Source organism: Crinia signifera, chromosome 2 (assembly GCF_055691185.1).
Source record: "Crinia signifera chromosome 2, ASM5569118v1, whole genome shotgun sequence".
In the NCBI taxonomy this organism is placed as follows: domain Eukaryota; kingdom Metazoa; phylum Chordata; class Amphibia; order Anura; family Myobatrachidae; genus Crinia; species Crinia signifera.
This window is the reverse complement of record NC_139218.1, coordinates 374,712,655-374,729,913: the sequence shown is the minus strand read 5'-3', so window position 1 is coordinate 374,729,913 and position 17,259 is coordinate 374,712,655. Positions and strand designations below refer to the sequence as shown.

General features: G+C 45.8%; 2 protein-coding genes across 2 annotated transcripts in view; one reads left to right on the top strand and one right to left on the bottom strand.

Moving 5' to 3' along the window:
- Window positions 1-5,783, bottom strand: part of LOC146059228 (uncharacterized) — an 11,374-nt gene extending 5,591 nt beyond the window's left edge. The window contains exons 1-2 of the mRNA XM_083171339.1: window positions 5,558-5,783; window positions 1,806-1,980 (exon numbers count right to left, since the gene is read on the bottom strand). Coding sequence (XP_083027465.1) covers window positions 1,806-1,980; window positions 5,558-5,605 — 223 coding nt within the window. The 5' untranslated portion in view covers window positions 5,606-5,783. The remainder of the gene's footprint in view (window positions 1-1,805; window positions 1,981-5,557) is intronic.
- The window catches only part of CNTN5 (contactin 5), a 1,198,205-nt gene that overhangs the window by 736,798 nt on the left and 444,148 nt on the right, over window positions 1-17,259 (top strand). The gene's annotated exons all lie outside the window — the stretch shown is intronic.

The following is a 17,259-nucleotide window of genomic DNA, read 5'->3' as shown; positions in this document are numbered from 1 at the left end:
ATGTATGAATGAGGGCGGCAGTGTGTAGTATGTATGTATGTATGACGGCGTCAGTGTGTGTAGTTTGTATAAATGACGGCGGCAGTGTGTGTGTGTAGGATGTATGAATGAGCGTGACAGTGTGTGTAGAATGTATGAATGAGGGCGGCAGTGTGTGGAGTATGTATAAATGATGGCGGCAGTGTGTGTAGGTTGTATGAATGAGGGTGACAGTGTGTGTAGAATGTATGAATGAGGGAGGCAGTGTGTGGAGTATGTATAAATGATGTCGGCAGTGTGTGTTGTATGTATGAATGAGGGCGGCATTGTGTGGAGTATGTATGAATGAGGGCGGCAGGGTGTGGAGTATGTATAAATGATGGCGGCAGTGTGTGTAGTATGTATGAATGAGAGCGGCAGTGGGTGTAGTATGTATGAATTTAGAAGATGCTGGTACCTGGTAGAATATGCTGCTATCTGGGTCCTGGGGGAGAGGGAATGCAAAATGAAGGTAGATTCTACCTCCATTTTACATTTTAATATGATTGCTCTGCATCGGATTAAACATTCGCACTAGTGGAGGGGGGCCTTTACACTTGAAAAGAGACCCCCTCCCACCTCATAACATTTTGCATCATTCAGTGAGGAGCATACAGCGAGGAGCCCTAGAAGACAGACGGAGAAGAAAAGAGAAAAAAGACAGAAGGAGAAGAAAAGAGAAAGACAGAAGGAGAAGAAAGAAGACCAAGAACATGGTAAGTAAAAGAAAGATCATTATCTTGGCAGACAGTGGTTGTTTTAGGGGAGGGCAGTGCACCAACACATGCCCTCTGTCATTAAACACTAGTGAAAAACATAATAATGTGTATGGGTGGAGGCAGAAGCAGCCTGATCTGTGTCCCACACAGGGACGTAACTATCGGTGTGCCAGTTGTGCCTTGCCCACAGTGCATTTGCTCTGTGGGCATACCATCTGGCAGCACCGTTTACCCACCACTGGCTGCTAGCAGCTGAACTACTGATGATGAGCTGAGAGACAGGGACAGGAGGAGAGCGCAGCGCAGAACGCACTCATGCTCCCCTCTCGGCTGACATTTAATTTTATGTATAATGGGCATCACGGTGTATGGCATATGTATAATGGGCATCACGGTGTGTGACCTATGTATAATGGACTCATTATACATAGGCCACACACCGTGATGCCCATTATACTTTTGCCCACACAGTGATGCTCAATATACATATGTGGCTCTCTCTGTGTCCCCGCTGTCCCTCTCTGTCTGCTGTCACTCTCTCTGTCCTTGCCGGGGACATAGCCAGCAGATCAGAGCCACTAGCCATGCCCCACAGCGGAAAAAATGGGGCGTGGCCTCATTGAAATAGGCCACACCCCCATATTGTTAGGCCACCCCCCCCCAAAAAATAAATAAAAAAAAACTGGCGCGCCTGAGGCGCGCAACAACCGCACCCCGTGGGCTGCCTCAAGATATTTCCCGGGCTGGTTTTAATTCCCAATCCGCCCCTGTACCAGCCTGTCACAGAACTCCCAGCCTATTACATATATACTAGTTACCAGCCTGTCACAGAACACCCAGCTTATTACATATATACTAGTTACCTGCCTGTCACAGAACTCCCAGCCTTTTACATAGATACTAGTTACCAGCCTGTCACAGAACACCCAGCCTATTACATAGATACTAGTTACCAGCCTGTCACAGCACTCCCAGCCTATTACGTATATACTAGTTACCAGCCTGTCACAGAACTCCCAACTTATCACATATATACTAGTTACGCCTCTGCACCTGGGGGAAGCTTACCTTCACTGATCAGGTATTCCAGAAGCTCTGCCACGACTGCTGCCGCGTCCTCTGTGACCAAAGTAGTATCCGGCTCAGTGAGACGTTCGCCAGACATATTGGCACAGGGCACAGGGGGCTGCACGCTGGTGGGGTGCTTGGCCTCTCCATTATTAAGCCTCGCAGACTTGCTTGGCTGTAAGGAGCAGAGGAACAGACATCATGAGCTGTGACTACAGAACTCTCCACAGTGCAAGCCCTTTCTACCATGGAAGCAATAGAACAGATCATGGTCAGTGGCGTAACTATAGCCCCGCAGCCCCCGCGGTGGCGGGGAGGCGCTGCGGGGCTATAGTTACAACTATGTTTAACAACCCCCTTACCCCTCCGCAAGCCGCCGCCAGCGCCGTTGTATTCAGGGTCCCGACTCCAGTCCCGGCTGCAGCGCAGATCTTGCTGCAGTACTTCTAATGAAAAATAACTATCAGAAAATGGCGCGGGCCTCCTCTAGCATCCTTAAAAACTGTCTGCTGTTAGGGGGCAGCCATTTTCTGATGGTCATTATAGAACTGCAGGAGAAGACGGAGACGGAGCCGGCTGCGGGACCCTGAATGCGGCGGCGGCGGCACGCGGAGGGGTAAGGGGGGGTTTTAACTTAACTTGGGAAGGTGGGTGGGAGGGGTAGGGGGGGCGGCGATGCCGATATCGGCGGGGGGGGCGCATAAATTCTAGCTACGCCGCTGGCAATGGTACCAGCTACAACTCCACAATTGTATAATATATATATATATATATCCTCCCCAATAGTGGTACCTCGCCAATCAATTATATTAGTCCATGTATTCCAAAACGTCAGGCCAATGAGAAGACAGAGATGCCAAAAACAATCCAACGTGTTTCGTCTAAAGAGACTTCATATGGGGCACATTTAACAATCTTTTATTAGGTGCATAAATGAGTGATTCTCCGATGATCACAGTCTTGTGCTCTTATTTCTTTGAGTGGTGTATTATACTCATTCCAAGAGAATAGTAGGGTGGTTCAGATCTGATTATAGGTTTAAAAAGTGAGCTAAAATATAAAACCCAATGGGTATCCAACAGGCAATAGATCTATTTGTTGTCCTTGGAATCTACTAGCTGGACCATTGGTCTAGGGATGGTAGTCAAAGCTCCCGAATTGATGCCAGTAAGCAAAATCTCTTTCCAATAGCTCTCTCCAATAGCTCTATCTTCTCCAAGGGTAGCTGATAGAATTCTATTCGGGAGCTTCGACTACCATCCCTAGACCAATGGTCCAGCTAGTAGATTCCAAGGACAGCAAATAGATCTATTACCTGTTGGATACCCATTGGGTTCGATATTTTGGCTCACTTTTTAAACCTATAATCAGATCTGAACCACCCTACTATTCTCTTGGAATGAGTATAATACACCACTCAAAGAAATAAGAGCACAAGACTGTGATCATCGGAGAATCACTCATTTATGCACCTAATAAAAGATTGTTAAATGTGCTCCTGATGAAGTCTCTTTAGACGAAACGCGTTGGGTTGTTTTTGGCATCTCTGTGAAGATTTTAATAAAAAACATCATTTGGAAAAATTCTTCTCATTGGCCTCATTGACGGACGTTTTGGAATACATGGACTATTGTACCATGTACCACTATTGGGGAAGATATTGTGGAAACTGGTCCCTATAACCCTCAGGGACTGTTGTGGTAAAGCTGCCTTGGGTACCTGTGTAGTTTCACAGTGCCCGATATATCAGATGCGATATCGGCCGATATATCAGATACGATATTTGCCGATATATCGATGCGATCCGAAGTGATTTTTGACCTGTTCATAATGAGTTTATATAGTTTGGCGAGCGCAGTAATCCGCGGGGCTCGCCACGCTTCGTGCTCGGTGGCTCGCTGTGCTCCCCACACTATATAAAATCAACTCCATGCATAGTGGATAGTGGGGTTATGAACAGGTAAAAAATAGTTTTGGATCGCATCGATATATCGGCCGATATTGCATCCGATATATTGGCCGATATCACATCCGATATATCGGGCGCCGTGAACTACACAAGTACCCTGCCTTGTACCGATTCCTAATTTGTTCATGATAATTTGTTCATGAAATTGTACAGTGTCCTATAAACAACAATAGCATCTAGCGCGTATTGGAGTATTGGGGATAATATATATATATATATATATATATATATATATATATATATATATATATATATCCATCAATATATGCACCATTGATAAAGGGAAACAATCAGGTTTTACCCCATAGATAGCAAAACAATATTTCTACATAATCCGTAAACCATTGATGACTTTTAATCGATGGCCATCTCTGCTCCTAATTTATGATTGCAATCACCTTTCTTAACAAGTAACTACTGTAGTTCAACACAGGTGACAGCAATCATAATATCAGCGGGAAGCCCAGGAACAGGTTATATTGGTATGTATAGTATGTATGCACGAGTAATAAAATCAGAGCAACTATAAGTGATGAAGTTATTACTAGTACTGTACTAGGGATGGCCATCGTTGCCATTGCCATCGATGGTTGCCGTTGATGGCAATAATGTAACTGGCCATCGATAGTGTTAAACTATGCAATGGATGTCCATCAATATTTGTAACTATCGATGATCATCCATTGTGTATGACTGATTTGCCTGTGGCCCAATCAAAGCAGAGGGGCGTGGCTTCATGGGTGTCAGGGCGGAGCTATGCTCCATGTCCTGGCACTTTGAAAAAACAAACAAAAGCGGTTTTGCTGTGCTATCGATGGAGGGAAAGCATCTGGTTCTCCCCCCATCGATGGCAAAAATATTCAATATCGGCCATGAACCATGGATGATTTGGAATCATCGATGGTCGATGGCATCCCTGTACTGTTGTACACATATTGTATACAGAGCACAGGCCGGGCTGCAGTCACAAAGTGGGTGGGGCAATGATGTGATTCACATTACATAATTACATAATGACATTATAACCCCGCCCACACTTTGCAATGTTGCTAATCGCAGGGGGCAGGGCTACAATGATGTGTCGCATCTCCACGCCCCCAGACCGCCTTCTCCATGCCACCTCCACTGTCCTTTAACAGAGCACTCTGTGTGCAGACTGTGTGTGGGCCCCCTTCTCTTCACAGCAAGGTAGACTCTGGTATGAGACTCATCTCTAGGGAGCATGGTCAGTTAGTGGCAGTTAGAGTCAGGTGGGAGGAGAGTGGGCAGGAGGCAGCTACTGGCAGGAGAAGGAGCACACTGCACACAGCCAAAAATGGGAGAGGGGGTCTCCAGGTGGAACCTCTATATGTACGACAGCAGTAAAAGTGCTGCCGAACTACAAAGCCCAGCAAGGTGGGGAGATGGACACTTCAGTGCTGATAATGTGAGATCCTTTGAGGCTAATAGTAAAACGTGAGTGTTACTACACAACATGCCCACATTATGTACCCCCTAATGTTACATACAGGGAGCGTCACCCACTCATGTACCCCTAATGCTACATACAGGGAGCGTCACCCACCCATGTACCCCTAATGCTACATACAGGGTGGTATTTTTATATGTTACTTTTTTGTCAGTCAACATAATACCTATCTCCCATATTTAGGCCTATAAAACTGGAGAAATCACCCCCAATCTGCCCAGAAACACCCAATATCGGCTGAGACCCTCCTCCCCCGGCCTGTGATAATTCTCTGTATATGCAATGTACAACCCATAAATATAACAGCACACTTACCTTCTTCCTGGGTGCAGGGACGCACATTTTACTGCACAGACAGCCCATATCTCACAGGAGGTACAGGTAACTGCTTAAGATCCAAGAGATTATTAAAAAATAAGCAATGAAGCAAGAGAGCATACAATGCACGTCTTCTCCTGACAACTGCAGAGTCTCAGGTGATGGAATCCCTGTGCCACAGAGCCTTTGTGATGTCATAATGATGTCATGGGACAAAATGGCCGCTATGCTGCAAAAATGTAAAGCAAAAGAGTTCAAATTGTGTTTAGGGAGTAGAGGAGCAGAACAGCGTACATTGGGGGAAATGTAATAGAATGAGAGATTCAGAAAGTGAGAGATTTGGTAAGAAATCTCCAGTTTTTTTAAAGCGGCAATCATTTACACTGCAAAATCAAACTGGTTTTGCAGTGTAAATAATTGCCGCTTTAAAAAAAACTGGAAATTTCTTACCAAATCTCTCATTTTCTGAATCTCTCATCCTATTACATTTCACCCATTATTTCTTTTTATTTATTAACAGTTTCTTATATAGTGCAGCATATTCTGTTTCGCTCAACTGTCATGATACACAGGCCACAAAAAGGAACGGGGAAATGATAGCCTTTAACGTCACAACCATTTGGCCCATGTGGGAACTTTAAATGCACCTTGATGTAGTCGCTAAATTAAATAAGCATTGTAAGAATAAAGGTGCGTACATACTGGCCGATATATCTGCCATTCGATTGAACAGATGATATATCGATGCACCATCAGCCACTTGATCTGCAGATACAGTATATCTTCCAGTGTGTACCTAGCTGTAGACACTGTTAAACCATCACCTGAAAGTTCATAAATGGTTTAGAGCAGGATGTATTAAGATACATTGCTGCCCCACCGCGATACTAGTGAATATGTACTAACATATGCGGCTAGCATTGCGGTGCGGTGACGGAGGCCTCCCGCGAAACCTGTGATGTGGTGTGCAGGTGGTCTCCGTCAACTCCTGGGCTCTGCGGCCATCCCCGGCGTCTCCTCCTCCCCCCTGCATCCGGAAGCACATCCCCGGCTGTGATATGCTGCTGGGGGCGGAGGAGCAGCATGGAGGACGGGGAAGAGGGTCTGCATCTGCGGCGTGCGATGTCAATAGAAGCCCATAGGCTTCTATAGTGTATCGCCACCCCGAGGTGGCGATAACCTGCCTTGCGAAGTCAGGGCGGATGGATCTTAGTACATTAGAAAATGCGGTAAAACCACCGAAAACAGGGGGGTTACCGCATTTTCCCTTTAGTACATCCTGCCCTTAATATCTATGGTCAACAGGTTATTTTCCTTATACCAAGTAGAATATCTTAGTTAAGATGATACCTATAATTTCCAGTTAAAAGACTAATTGGTGACTTGTTTGCTACTGCTGTCTACTGACAATATTTTGTTTACGATCAATCTAGGTCTATTTATTTGTATCAACATTTATTTATATACAGATGGAGACGGCTTCTTCCTTGCAGGGGCTGGCGATTATATCGTCGGCTCTCGCCAGGGGCGTGCACGACACGATCGCGTGCGTCCCATGGCTACGGAGCTGGCTCCACCGCCCGCCACCTCCCCCGGTGCCCCTCGCCGCCCCACTGTCCCCCCTATCCCTGCCCGTCTCCCTGAAGTGGAGATGGGCAGGGACCCACAGCGACGACATCCTGAAACCGGGATGTCTCACAAGCACTCACGTCCCAGTCAGACGGAGCGCCTCTGTGCCGGCGATCACCAGCGGAGACATGCTGGTGATCCCTGGCCAAAAAAGAGAGGTCCTCCTTCTGTACATACAGTAGTAACTTCCTATTCTTTACTGCTTTACAATACAGAAGTGTCAGATGTGTAAAATGCCCTACTGAACATGATTTATATATTATAAACAACTTCAAATGACAAAATGACTCTGCCAGGTCACACTGAATAATGTGCATCACTTGTACGAATGCGTAATTGTGCCAGGTTCTGTTGTGCTTCATCCGCTAATTTATACATGTTTAAGTCTAATTTCTGTCTAGTTAAAGTTGCAGCACGGTATCTTCAGTATATTAGGAGTAATGTTTTGCTGTGTCCGCAATGCAAATGAGGTGCATCATTAAATAAGATGGTAAACTACACCTCTTGGAGCAGCTCAGTCATGCCAGCCAGGTGTCCTGTGCAATGTGGCGTCGAATTGATAGTTGTACGAGGACACATCTGTAGGATCAAACTAGGTATTGACTGAAAAACTGCGGTAAGAGAACTCTACCTGTAAGGTTGCAATATTTAAGGTAATTATAGTCTGACACATGCTATATATAATATATATATATCAATTCCTAGGGCCACAAGGGTCCTATTAAGGGCACTCACCAAATTATTCAAATAAATGGAAAACTTTATTACATCACCATTTCCATAGTAAGTATCTCCTTAATTCGCAGGTAAGTTGTTAGAGGTCGACGTTTCGGGCACGTATGGCCTTTATCAAAACTGCAACTGTAGACAACCTTTCACTTCCAGAAACCCTGCCTCCTCCCCGCCCCCAATGATATGCCGACTAATTAAAACCCCTTTGCTCAAGAATGGCTATCCTTAATTCCAAGACTTTTAATGTGCCTTGAGGACGTACTGCTTAGTATAGATTTGTATCCTATGAGCTTGATTCATAAGAAAGCAGAGGAGGTGTGTGCTATGCATTAATGTATTGCACGTCTTTATCAACCCTTTGAGTGCCAAGTGAACTTGTCAAAATAGGTTTGAAAATTGCCGATTATTTTTTTACTGAACATTTTTTATTTGAATTTATATAACGAATGTCAGCGACGCTGGCATTTTTAGCGCATATTTTGCGCATCTCTCAGAGAGATGTTGGCACCCGAAGGGTTAAGCATCTTAGCGCGTGCTTTAATTGACATCTCGCACTCCAGCTCTGCGAGATAACAGCCCACGCCGTGATACTCGCATCACGCGGAAAGCTGACAACACTGATCTCATTTTACAGTTGTACTCAATGTGTTATTAACTCAAAATTACTTTTGACGTTTCTCTCATTATTGAAACAGTTTTTACAATCTTCCAAAAGTGGAAAAAAAAACTTTCATATCTAATTCCTTCCTTTAATATATCCTCACTTTGTATGTCACAAAATTCCCGTTGTGGAAACCAGTTCAGTTTCGGCTTCAATAAACTCAAACCGTTGCATTAAATCAGAACCATGTGCCCATGGTACTCACATGAATTATGTATGGACACAATCAATGATTAGGATTGGAAGATGTAGTGCGCAGAGAGTGATGGATTGGTCCTCAGTAGTACCCCATTCACACAGCACCGGGTCTATCCAGGAATAACACTGCTTTTATCTCGGGTCAGATTGCCTGGGACGGCGTGCAGTGTGAAAGGGCCATGCCGAATATACCGGGTACAGCAACCCAGCAATCCGACCCGAGATAAAAGCAGCTTTATTCCTAGGTCGGACCCTGGCTGGTGGGCAGTCTGAACGGGTAATCAGGGTCGAGCGACCGGGTCCCGTTCACTTCTATAGGAGGCAGCAGTGTCAGCTCAGTGCTGCCTCCTCCCAAGCCCACGTCTGATGTACCGACGCTCCGCCCCCTGGATGACATCAGCGACCTGGCAATAAGTACAAATGCTAGGTCTCTCCCGGGACGGACCCGTTTCCAAACCTGGCATTTGCCATGTGAGAGGGGTAACGAGGGGAAACCTGTAATATCCTGCAACCTGGTATTGCATTGTAAATGATTGCCACTTTAATAATATAGTTAACAAGCATGTGTATTGCTCCATATTTCCCCTTTGCACGCCCCCAAATCAGTCCAGCCAATGACATCTTCTTTCTCTAGCAGACAGGCTCTTTTTGAAGAGACTTAGCTTGTGGTCCAGTGTCAGATCTCTGTCTCGCCTTCCTGGCTACTTCACACCTCTGTGTGTTATCATAAAATACATGTGCCTATGTATACGGTTGGACTCAGGGCAGTCTAAAGGGCATTGTTGGCCATAGGCAAAGCAATGCACTGAGGCCCCTACTTAAATCACAACTTCCTGCGGCGTCTCTCAACCTACTATCTGCCACCCAGCAATTAGCAGCTTACAGCCGGTAACTGATTGGCTGCTGGATAGTAGAGCATGTTTCCCAGCAGCTCTGATTTTGTGTAAAGCACAACCGCAGCAGCCAGGGAGCAATCTCGACTAGCCTCACAAGAAACTCCGGAGGCTCCAGCAAACCCCTGCTCTAAGGCCCCTAGAACTGTTGGGCCCTAGGGCAACTGCCCAGTAAGCCCATGCGTAAAGATTGCCCTGGATGGACTGGCTCACAGCGGTAGGGGGACACCCCTGGTGTGCACCACTGCCTGGGGGCCCACCTACTCCTGTAAGGATCCGATTCAAGACACTGGAATTATACATTATACATATACTGTATATACTGTATATGTTGCCGTATATGGCACATGACTATGGTGTACAGTATGTTCTTCAGTGCATTATTAATCCTTCAGAAAAGCAGTGTCAAGCCATGACTGACTGAACAAATTCCCCAATTCATGTGGCTAATCTGCTGCATGGTAGGACATTGGCAGTAGGAAATAAATGCAGCATTATGGTTTCTCAGAATGATGGACTGTACTGTACATGGCCACCGGTACCAGTGACTTCGACATACCCTAACACCCACAGATATATATATGGCTGCCTCTGAAAGCCAACCCACAGACCCTACTGGGACTGCATGGGTCTCCATAAAGCTCTGACCTCCATCCACCAGTGGGACCATTGACCCACACCCCGTTTCAAACACATGTTCAGGTTTAAGATACTGGGCACTTGCATCGGATGTCTTAGATGCATCCACCTCAGAATCAGGCCCAATAGGATGGGTGCTGGATTGCCCCCCCCCCACAACACCAACGTCGGAATCCCAATTTATATGACCTATTCTCCGTCGTGGGGGTCCGGGACCCCCATAGAAGGAGAATAGAATAGGTGGTGAGCATCTCCTAACCTTTAATGACCCCTCGCTCTGGCCATAATTGAGATCCTCTTTCAAGTTCACCACCCTTCCTGCTAATGCTTCAGCCTTAATATGTCACGGCTCTATTCACTTTTGCTTGTAGAATCTGCCCATACTTCCTTGACATTTTAAGCTCTTAAGAGCAATGTCCTCTCTCCTTTGTTTTTCACCACGCACTTAAGTCAATTGTTGACAGAAATTTTGTATACTATGAGTGTCTTTGTACCAAGAATTTGAGAGATCTAAAGTGAACAGAGATAAAGAATCAGCCAATCAGCTTCTGTCTACCATGGTAATATAGTTGAGCAGGACTAGCTAAACTATGGTCTTTATAAATAACCATCACAATTTACCGTGTGTTGCACGACATATGCTGGATAAGATGATTTTGTATGCCAGGTTTTAAGCCATAGTCCATCTTATCTTGTATTTTTCACGGTTGATGTTTTACAAGTCCAAGTTTTGAACTTTTGAAGAACGATGCAAGAAAAAACCCCACTCTGGCACTCACTCATTACCGTGCTGTCAGACATAAGGCCAGAGATCAGACAATTCAAGATGGGAATCAGACGGTTCATTCCAAAACATGACAGACATGCTCATTATCCATAATCAAACTTTACCTGATGGACTAAATTAAAATTATCTTGAATGTCTGGATGGATGAAAGGTAGCAGTTATTTCTGGTATGTAAGGGAAACGGGAGAGCAGAAGTGTCCCACGGCGCAGGAGAAATCCGGGGCACCGGGAAACATGGAATAGGTACAGGCAAAGACTATGCAGAGTTTCATTATTGCAGTGATCATGCTACAAAAAGTTAATTTAGAGTAGACTGAGAATAAAACTTAGATGACAGGTTCGATGTTTTTAAATTTTAATCGGAGCAATTACAGTTTGTATTACTGTATTAGTGCTTAGTTGTTGGTACATCAGGGCACCAGGGCTGCCAACCAAATACTTTATACATCAGAAAGTGCCATCTAGAGAACAGAACAGCAGAAAACAAAGTTAATGAGCTGATGCTGATTCCAAATGCTGACTGCAAACTACAGATGCGCAATACAATGGATGCTGTATACACGAACTAAGACTGTGGACAGAGTGATCCATCCATTGAAGGATCTCTGTTATGATTTGGGTGTGAACCCCAAGCTTTAACCACCATTTAGGACTGTCACCGTTTTCCATCCACTGACTGTTTAATTTCCCCAGAGATGACTGATACCTGCAATGCTAGGATTCAACTATAATAGCCACATCTGGAGGGGCAAATTAAGTCTGCCCCAACTCCAGTGCCACCAGGTCTTATGTGGAACAAAGAGACAGAAATCTCTGGAGAAGAACAAGAGGAAGACTAACTAAAGGTGACCTAACCAAGGGAAAATAGCAGATCAAAAATAAATGCACAGCCACAAAAAACAAAGGAAGCATTCTAATAGCAAAAGCAACCTAGTCGCAAAGAATAAGCGATCATGTCGAACCAGCAAGAATCCAAAGTGACCTAGTCACAAACTGCACTAATATAACACCACACAATCGCACAATATAACACCAGGCAATAAAAGGATGGCCCGAACAGGACTCATGGATACCAAGGATGACAGGCAGGAACAGATGGAGAGAACGCACTGGAAGCAAGACCAGAAACTGGCAGAACCCCCACAAGAACAGGCTAAAGGCAGGAGCAATAGCTAACCAGAAGCTATCACTGGTGGGGCTATGCTGGACTGGCTCCTATAAAAAGACCTAGGCAGCCAATCAAGGAAGAACAAGCCTGCCCAACCCCCAGACCTAAATTAAGCTAGCTGTGACTGGTGCGCAAACCCAGCGTCCCAGTTGCTAGGAAAACACTGGGTCTGAATGCGGAAGGAGTCACCCGGCAACTCTGGATGCTGGACGACTGGGTAACGAGATGCTACAGTGGAGGACATGACAAGCCTGAACCTTGCTGCAAGTCAGGCAATGGGACCCGTGCAATGACCTGTCTACACAGCGGCTAACAGATTTCTATTTAAATGGCCAGCTACCATAGCTGTATCACAGCATTGTTGTTGGTGTGTACTGTAGGATGACTTCCGTTTTTTTTTTCGAGTTTGCACACACAGATGGGGAGACTGCTCTTGATGGATTTTTGCACCCAGCATGAAGCGGGTGTAATTCTTAATACTAATGATGGCCTTGGCAGATTTTACTGCGCATACGGATGTCTCTTGGAAACATGGTGGCTGTACTAGATTTCCAGGGAATTCCTATTGCACATGTGCATATCGCCATCAAGTCTGCAGCATTTGCCAACACTGGACTCCATAGTGGAAAGTATAATTATATGGATACAGGGTGTTCTGTATGCTATGTGTGGGTAATCCTGGGCCCATGGGCTGATATACACAAGACCCCTGCACCCATTATAGATAATCCCATGGGTGGAGCTACCTTCTGCGGAAAGATGGATAGATAATTGGCATAGACAGGATAGTCCTGTTCAGGGCCGGCGCTACACACTCAGCAGTTCCTGCAAAGCAGGGAGGCGCCATGCTGAAAAGGCGCTGTCTCCCTCTCTCACTGTCACTGCCTCCTGCACCTGTCTGACAGCGGGCGGCAGTATGGAGAGGCTGAGCAGCTCCCTGCACCACGCACACACTGTCCTCCTCCTGCGACCTGCCCCTTCTTCCTCACAGACACTTGCGCTGAGGCATGTAGCACTGTCTGTGAATGCCTGGATGACATGTCATGTCCGGATCTGCCCCGTACCCATTGCTCCCTGCGCCTGTCAGCTGTCAATCAAATGACGAACAGGCAGAAGCGCCGCCTTCCCTTCCTTCACTCTTCTCAGTGTGCTGTGCCAGTGCCGCTGCCAGTCCTTAACACTTCGCCCCCTCTATCTCCTCCCCTCTTTTTCCATCTCCTCCTTCTCTTCCCTCCTTTCCCCCTCAGTCACGAGAGGGGTGTAATGTTCTGCACATACTTTTTGTACTGCTTTCGGACCGCATTGCACACACATTGCATACATGGCGTGCGAGGCAATCTAGCCCATAACGTATGCGATTCTCGCAGCGTGTATGGGCACCTTTAGTGCCTGCAACATTTTACGGACACAGCACTGAGATGGTGTATGCATACATGCACATGCACCCGAGATCCTCATTAGGATCGCATGTTGCATACACTCCCACAATCGGGCTGCAGCTTGTTGCAATGGCAATGTGAAAGGGCGCAAAATGTATGGTTTGCAGGAGGGCGCCGGACACCCTAGCACCGGCCCTAGTCCTGTTAGTTTAAACAAGAAAAGCAAGCTACCATGGCATAATGAAATCAGAATCAGGCACTACTTCTCTACTGAATCTAGAAATCTATAGTGAGGTTAAACTCATGCACTGGGAGCTATACGTATTTTGGGGGATGCGGTTAGGCTGCCAGTGTTCAATATACCGATACTGGAATATGGACTGCCGTCAAATCATGCACTGAAACTTCAAGGATCAGGATGCCAACACTGAAATACCAATAGCTGGCATGCCAATTGGTGAGTATGCCGGGCCGGATAGGGTCAGGCTAAGGATGGACGGTTTGGGTTAAAGGTCTAGTAGGGGGACTTAGAGTTAGGCACTTAGAAGGGAAGGTTAGGGGTTAAGCTGCAGGGCGGTGAGATAGGTTTAAGCAGTGGGGTATGGGGGTTAGGCTGCAGGTGGGGGGGGGCTATGGTTAGGCTGCTGCAAGGGAGGGTTAGGGTAAGTGGGGTAGGGGGACAGGGTTTGGTGACTTACAGAGCCCCTGTATTGAGATGTCAGGTCGTTTTTTTTACCGCCTGCATCCTGCCCGCCCGGGATATCATATACGTCCCAGTTTTTTGCCCTAAGTGTGCGACGCAAGACACCAATACAAAAAAAACAGCATACTGCACAATGTTCAGGATAGTAGCCAATTAAAATATATATTTTTCATTGTGTGTGTTGAATTCCTCTTTATATCCAGTTATCCAATGTTCCAGTTGTGCACACAATGTTTGTTTTCTTATCACCTTGTATTTTTGAAGAATATTGCCTTGTTTCGCTCCTGTTAAGTTAGTTATTGCTGGAGTTATGCCTGGGAGACCTGTTTATATATACAGAGCTTGTAACATGTCAGCTCAATATCAATTTATAGCGAGTCTTAGGGGAAATGTAGGAAAGTAGGCGTTGTTGGAACCTAAGTGCTACAACCTACAGAAGACGAGCGGAACTTGTTGCAGTATATGTGTAAGACTAGATAAATGTAACCTCTTGGGAATTTAGTGAGATGTACTTGACATTTCTCATTTGGAGTCATAAACACTGTTTGGGCTTTTAATTGCACAATTCTGTAACCAACTGACATAATGTCAAATAAAATCCTTATTTCACTTGGCAGTTAATGCAGAGTTCCGTGTGATTTAACATATAGGTGAATTCCTTTTTCTGCACTTATTGTGAAATAATGTGAATAATCATAATAATATATATTTTTTTTTTTTTTTGGGGGGGGGGGGGGTCAGCTGATACCAATGTTCGCATCAGCTGAAAGTTTAAGAGCTTCTTGGAAGACACCACTACCTGCATAAATGTCTAGGGTATATAGGGAGCCTGGGACAGATGGAACTGCAGCTCCAGGCCTCCTATTGTAAATAGGCCCACAGCTTCCTGTCACAGACTGCCACCGGCTGTCCTCTCTCCCATGCCACCCTCCAGCTGCAGCACTCTCTAGGGATGGCCATCGACCATTGTTGATTCAAAATCATCGATGGTTGTTGGCCGATGTTGAATACTTTTGCCATCGATGGGGGAGAAGCAGATGGTCTCCTTCCATCGATGGAACAGCAAAAGGATGTTTTTCTTCTTTTTTTTTTTCAAAGTGCCGGGACACGGAGCATAGCTCCGCCCCTGACAACCGCGAAGCCCTGCCCAGTGTTTTGATTGGCCCACAGGCCAATCAATCAAACACAATGGATGTCCATCGATATGTAAAAATATTGATGGTCATCCATTGCATAGTTTAGCACTATCGATGGCCAGTTGCAGAATTGCCATCGATGGCCATCCCTAGCCCTCTCTCCTTAGAAATGCTTAGATCAGCAGAAGAACGTGCAGGTAGTGTCCTAGCTGTGCAGGCAGTGTCCTGGCCGCCCCTCCCTTCAGCTCTCTTCCTCTCTGGGGTCCTGAGCCTGCCATTCACAGTTACAAGCTCCACCCCCAGACTACAGGAGGAGGAGCTGCTGCTGCTGCTATTGCTACATGAAGCCTGGATGGTGGTAATGAGTTCTGTGATGGCTACTTGATGATTAGCATCAATCAGTGTGTATACTGTAATGTATGAGTGGTGTGTACTGTACATGTACTCTGTGTGTGTGTGTGTGTGTGCATAGGTGTGCGCACATTGAGTGTTAAGGGTGCACAGGCACCCCCTAATGCTATGGCCAGCCTTATGAACACCTCCCTGCCGCTAGCAATACCGTCAATACCTTTTACTAGACTTTTGCTTTTTACAACTGTATTCCATTAAAAGAAGCGCCCATCAATTAATTATGTGTGTTTTGCATTGATAATTGTCATATCACTACATACCTGCATCATCCATATTATGTTTCTGACTTTTTTTGCATGTTACACAGAGTAATTAGAAGATTAAAACTTAAGTAGGCAGGAAATGATGGTGTGGCTGAGAGATGTTTTACATTATAGCTAGTGTCAATAGATGATGGTAGAAATGACTGATTGGTGGTGTTAGACACACCCAGTGGGTGGTGTTAGACATGCCCAATAATTGGTGCTAGGCACACCCCCTTGACGGTGCACCCCCTAATGAAATGTGCTGCACACGCCTATGTGTGTGTGTAGTGTGTATATGTGGTCGGTGTGTGTGTGTGTACTGTGACCCTGTGTAGGGTGTACTGTGCGTGTATATGCTATGTTGTGTGTGTACTGTGTGCCTGATTCAGACCTGCTCGCTAAGCTGCGTTCATTCGGAGCATAGTCAGCAGGTTAACCCCGCCCTGCCGACACAGGCTGTGAGCTGATGTGTACTCTTACATATCCGCTCGCAAGAGCCCGCACAGAGGAAAAACCCTTCGATGGTTACCTACTGTCAAATGAATTTTTCCTCTGCACGCAGCAGAAGGGTAGCCCAGGAGTACTTTTCTGCTGCACAGTCTTCGGCGAATTTGGGGGGGATGCTGACATCATGTGATGTCAGCCGCCAATCCTGAGCAGGCAGGGGAACGCCAGCTTTCCCTGGGGCGTGGGCATTTATTATGTATATAAGTGGTTCTGCTACCGTGGCCATTTATATATATATATACTGTAAGTGGTTCTGCTACCGTGGCCATTTATATGTATACTGTAAGTGGTTCTGCTACCGTGGGCATTTATTATGTATATAAGTAGGGCTGCTACCATGGCCATTTATGTATATACTGTAAGTGGTTCTGCTACCATGGCCATTATGTATATACTGTAAGTGGTTCTGCTTCCGTAGGCATTTATGTATATACTGTAAGTGGTTCTGCTACCGTGGCCATTATGTATATACTGTAAGTGGTTCTGCTTCCGTAGGCATTTATGTATATACTGTAAGTGGTTCTGCTACCGTGGCCATTATGTATATACTGTAAGTGGTTCTGCTTCCGTAGGCATTTATGTATATACTGTAAGTGGTTCTGCTACCATGG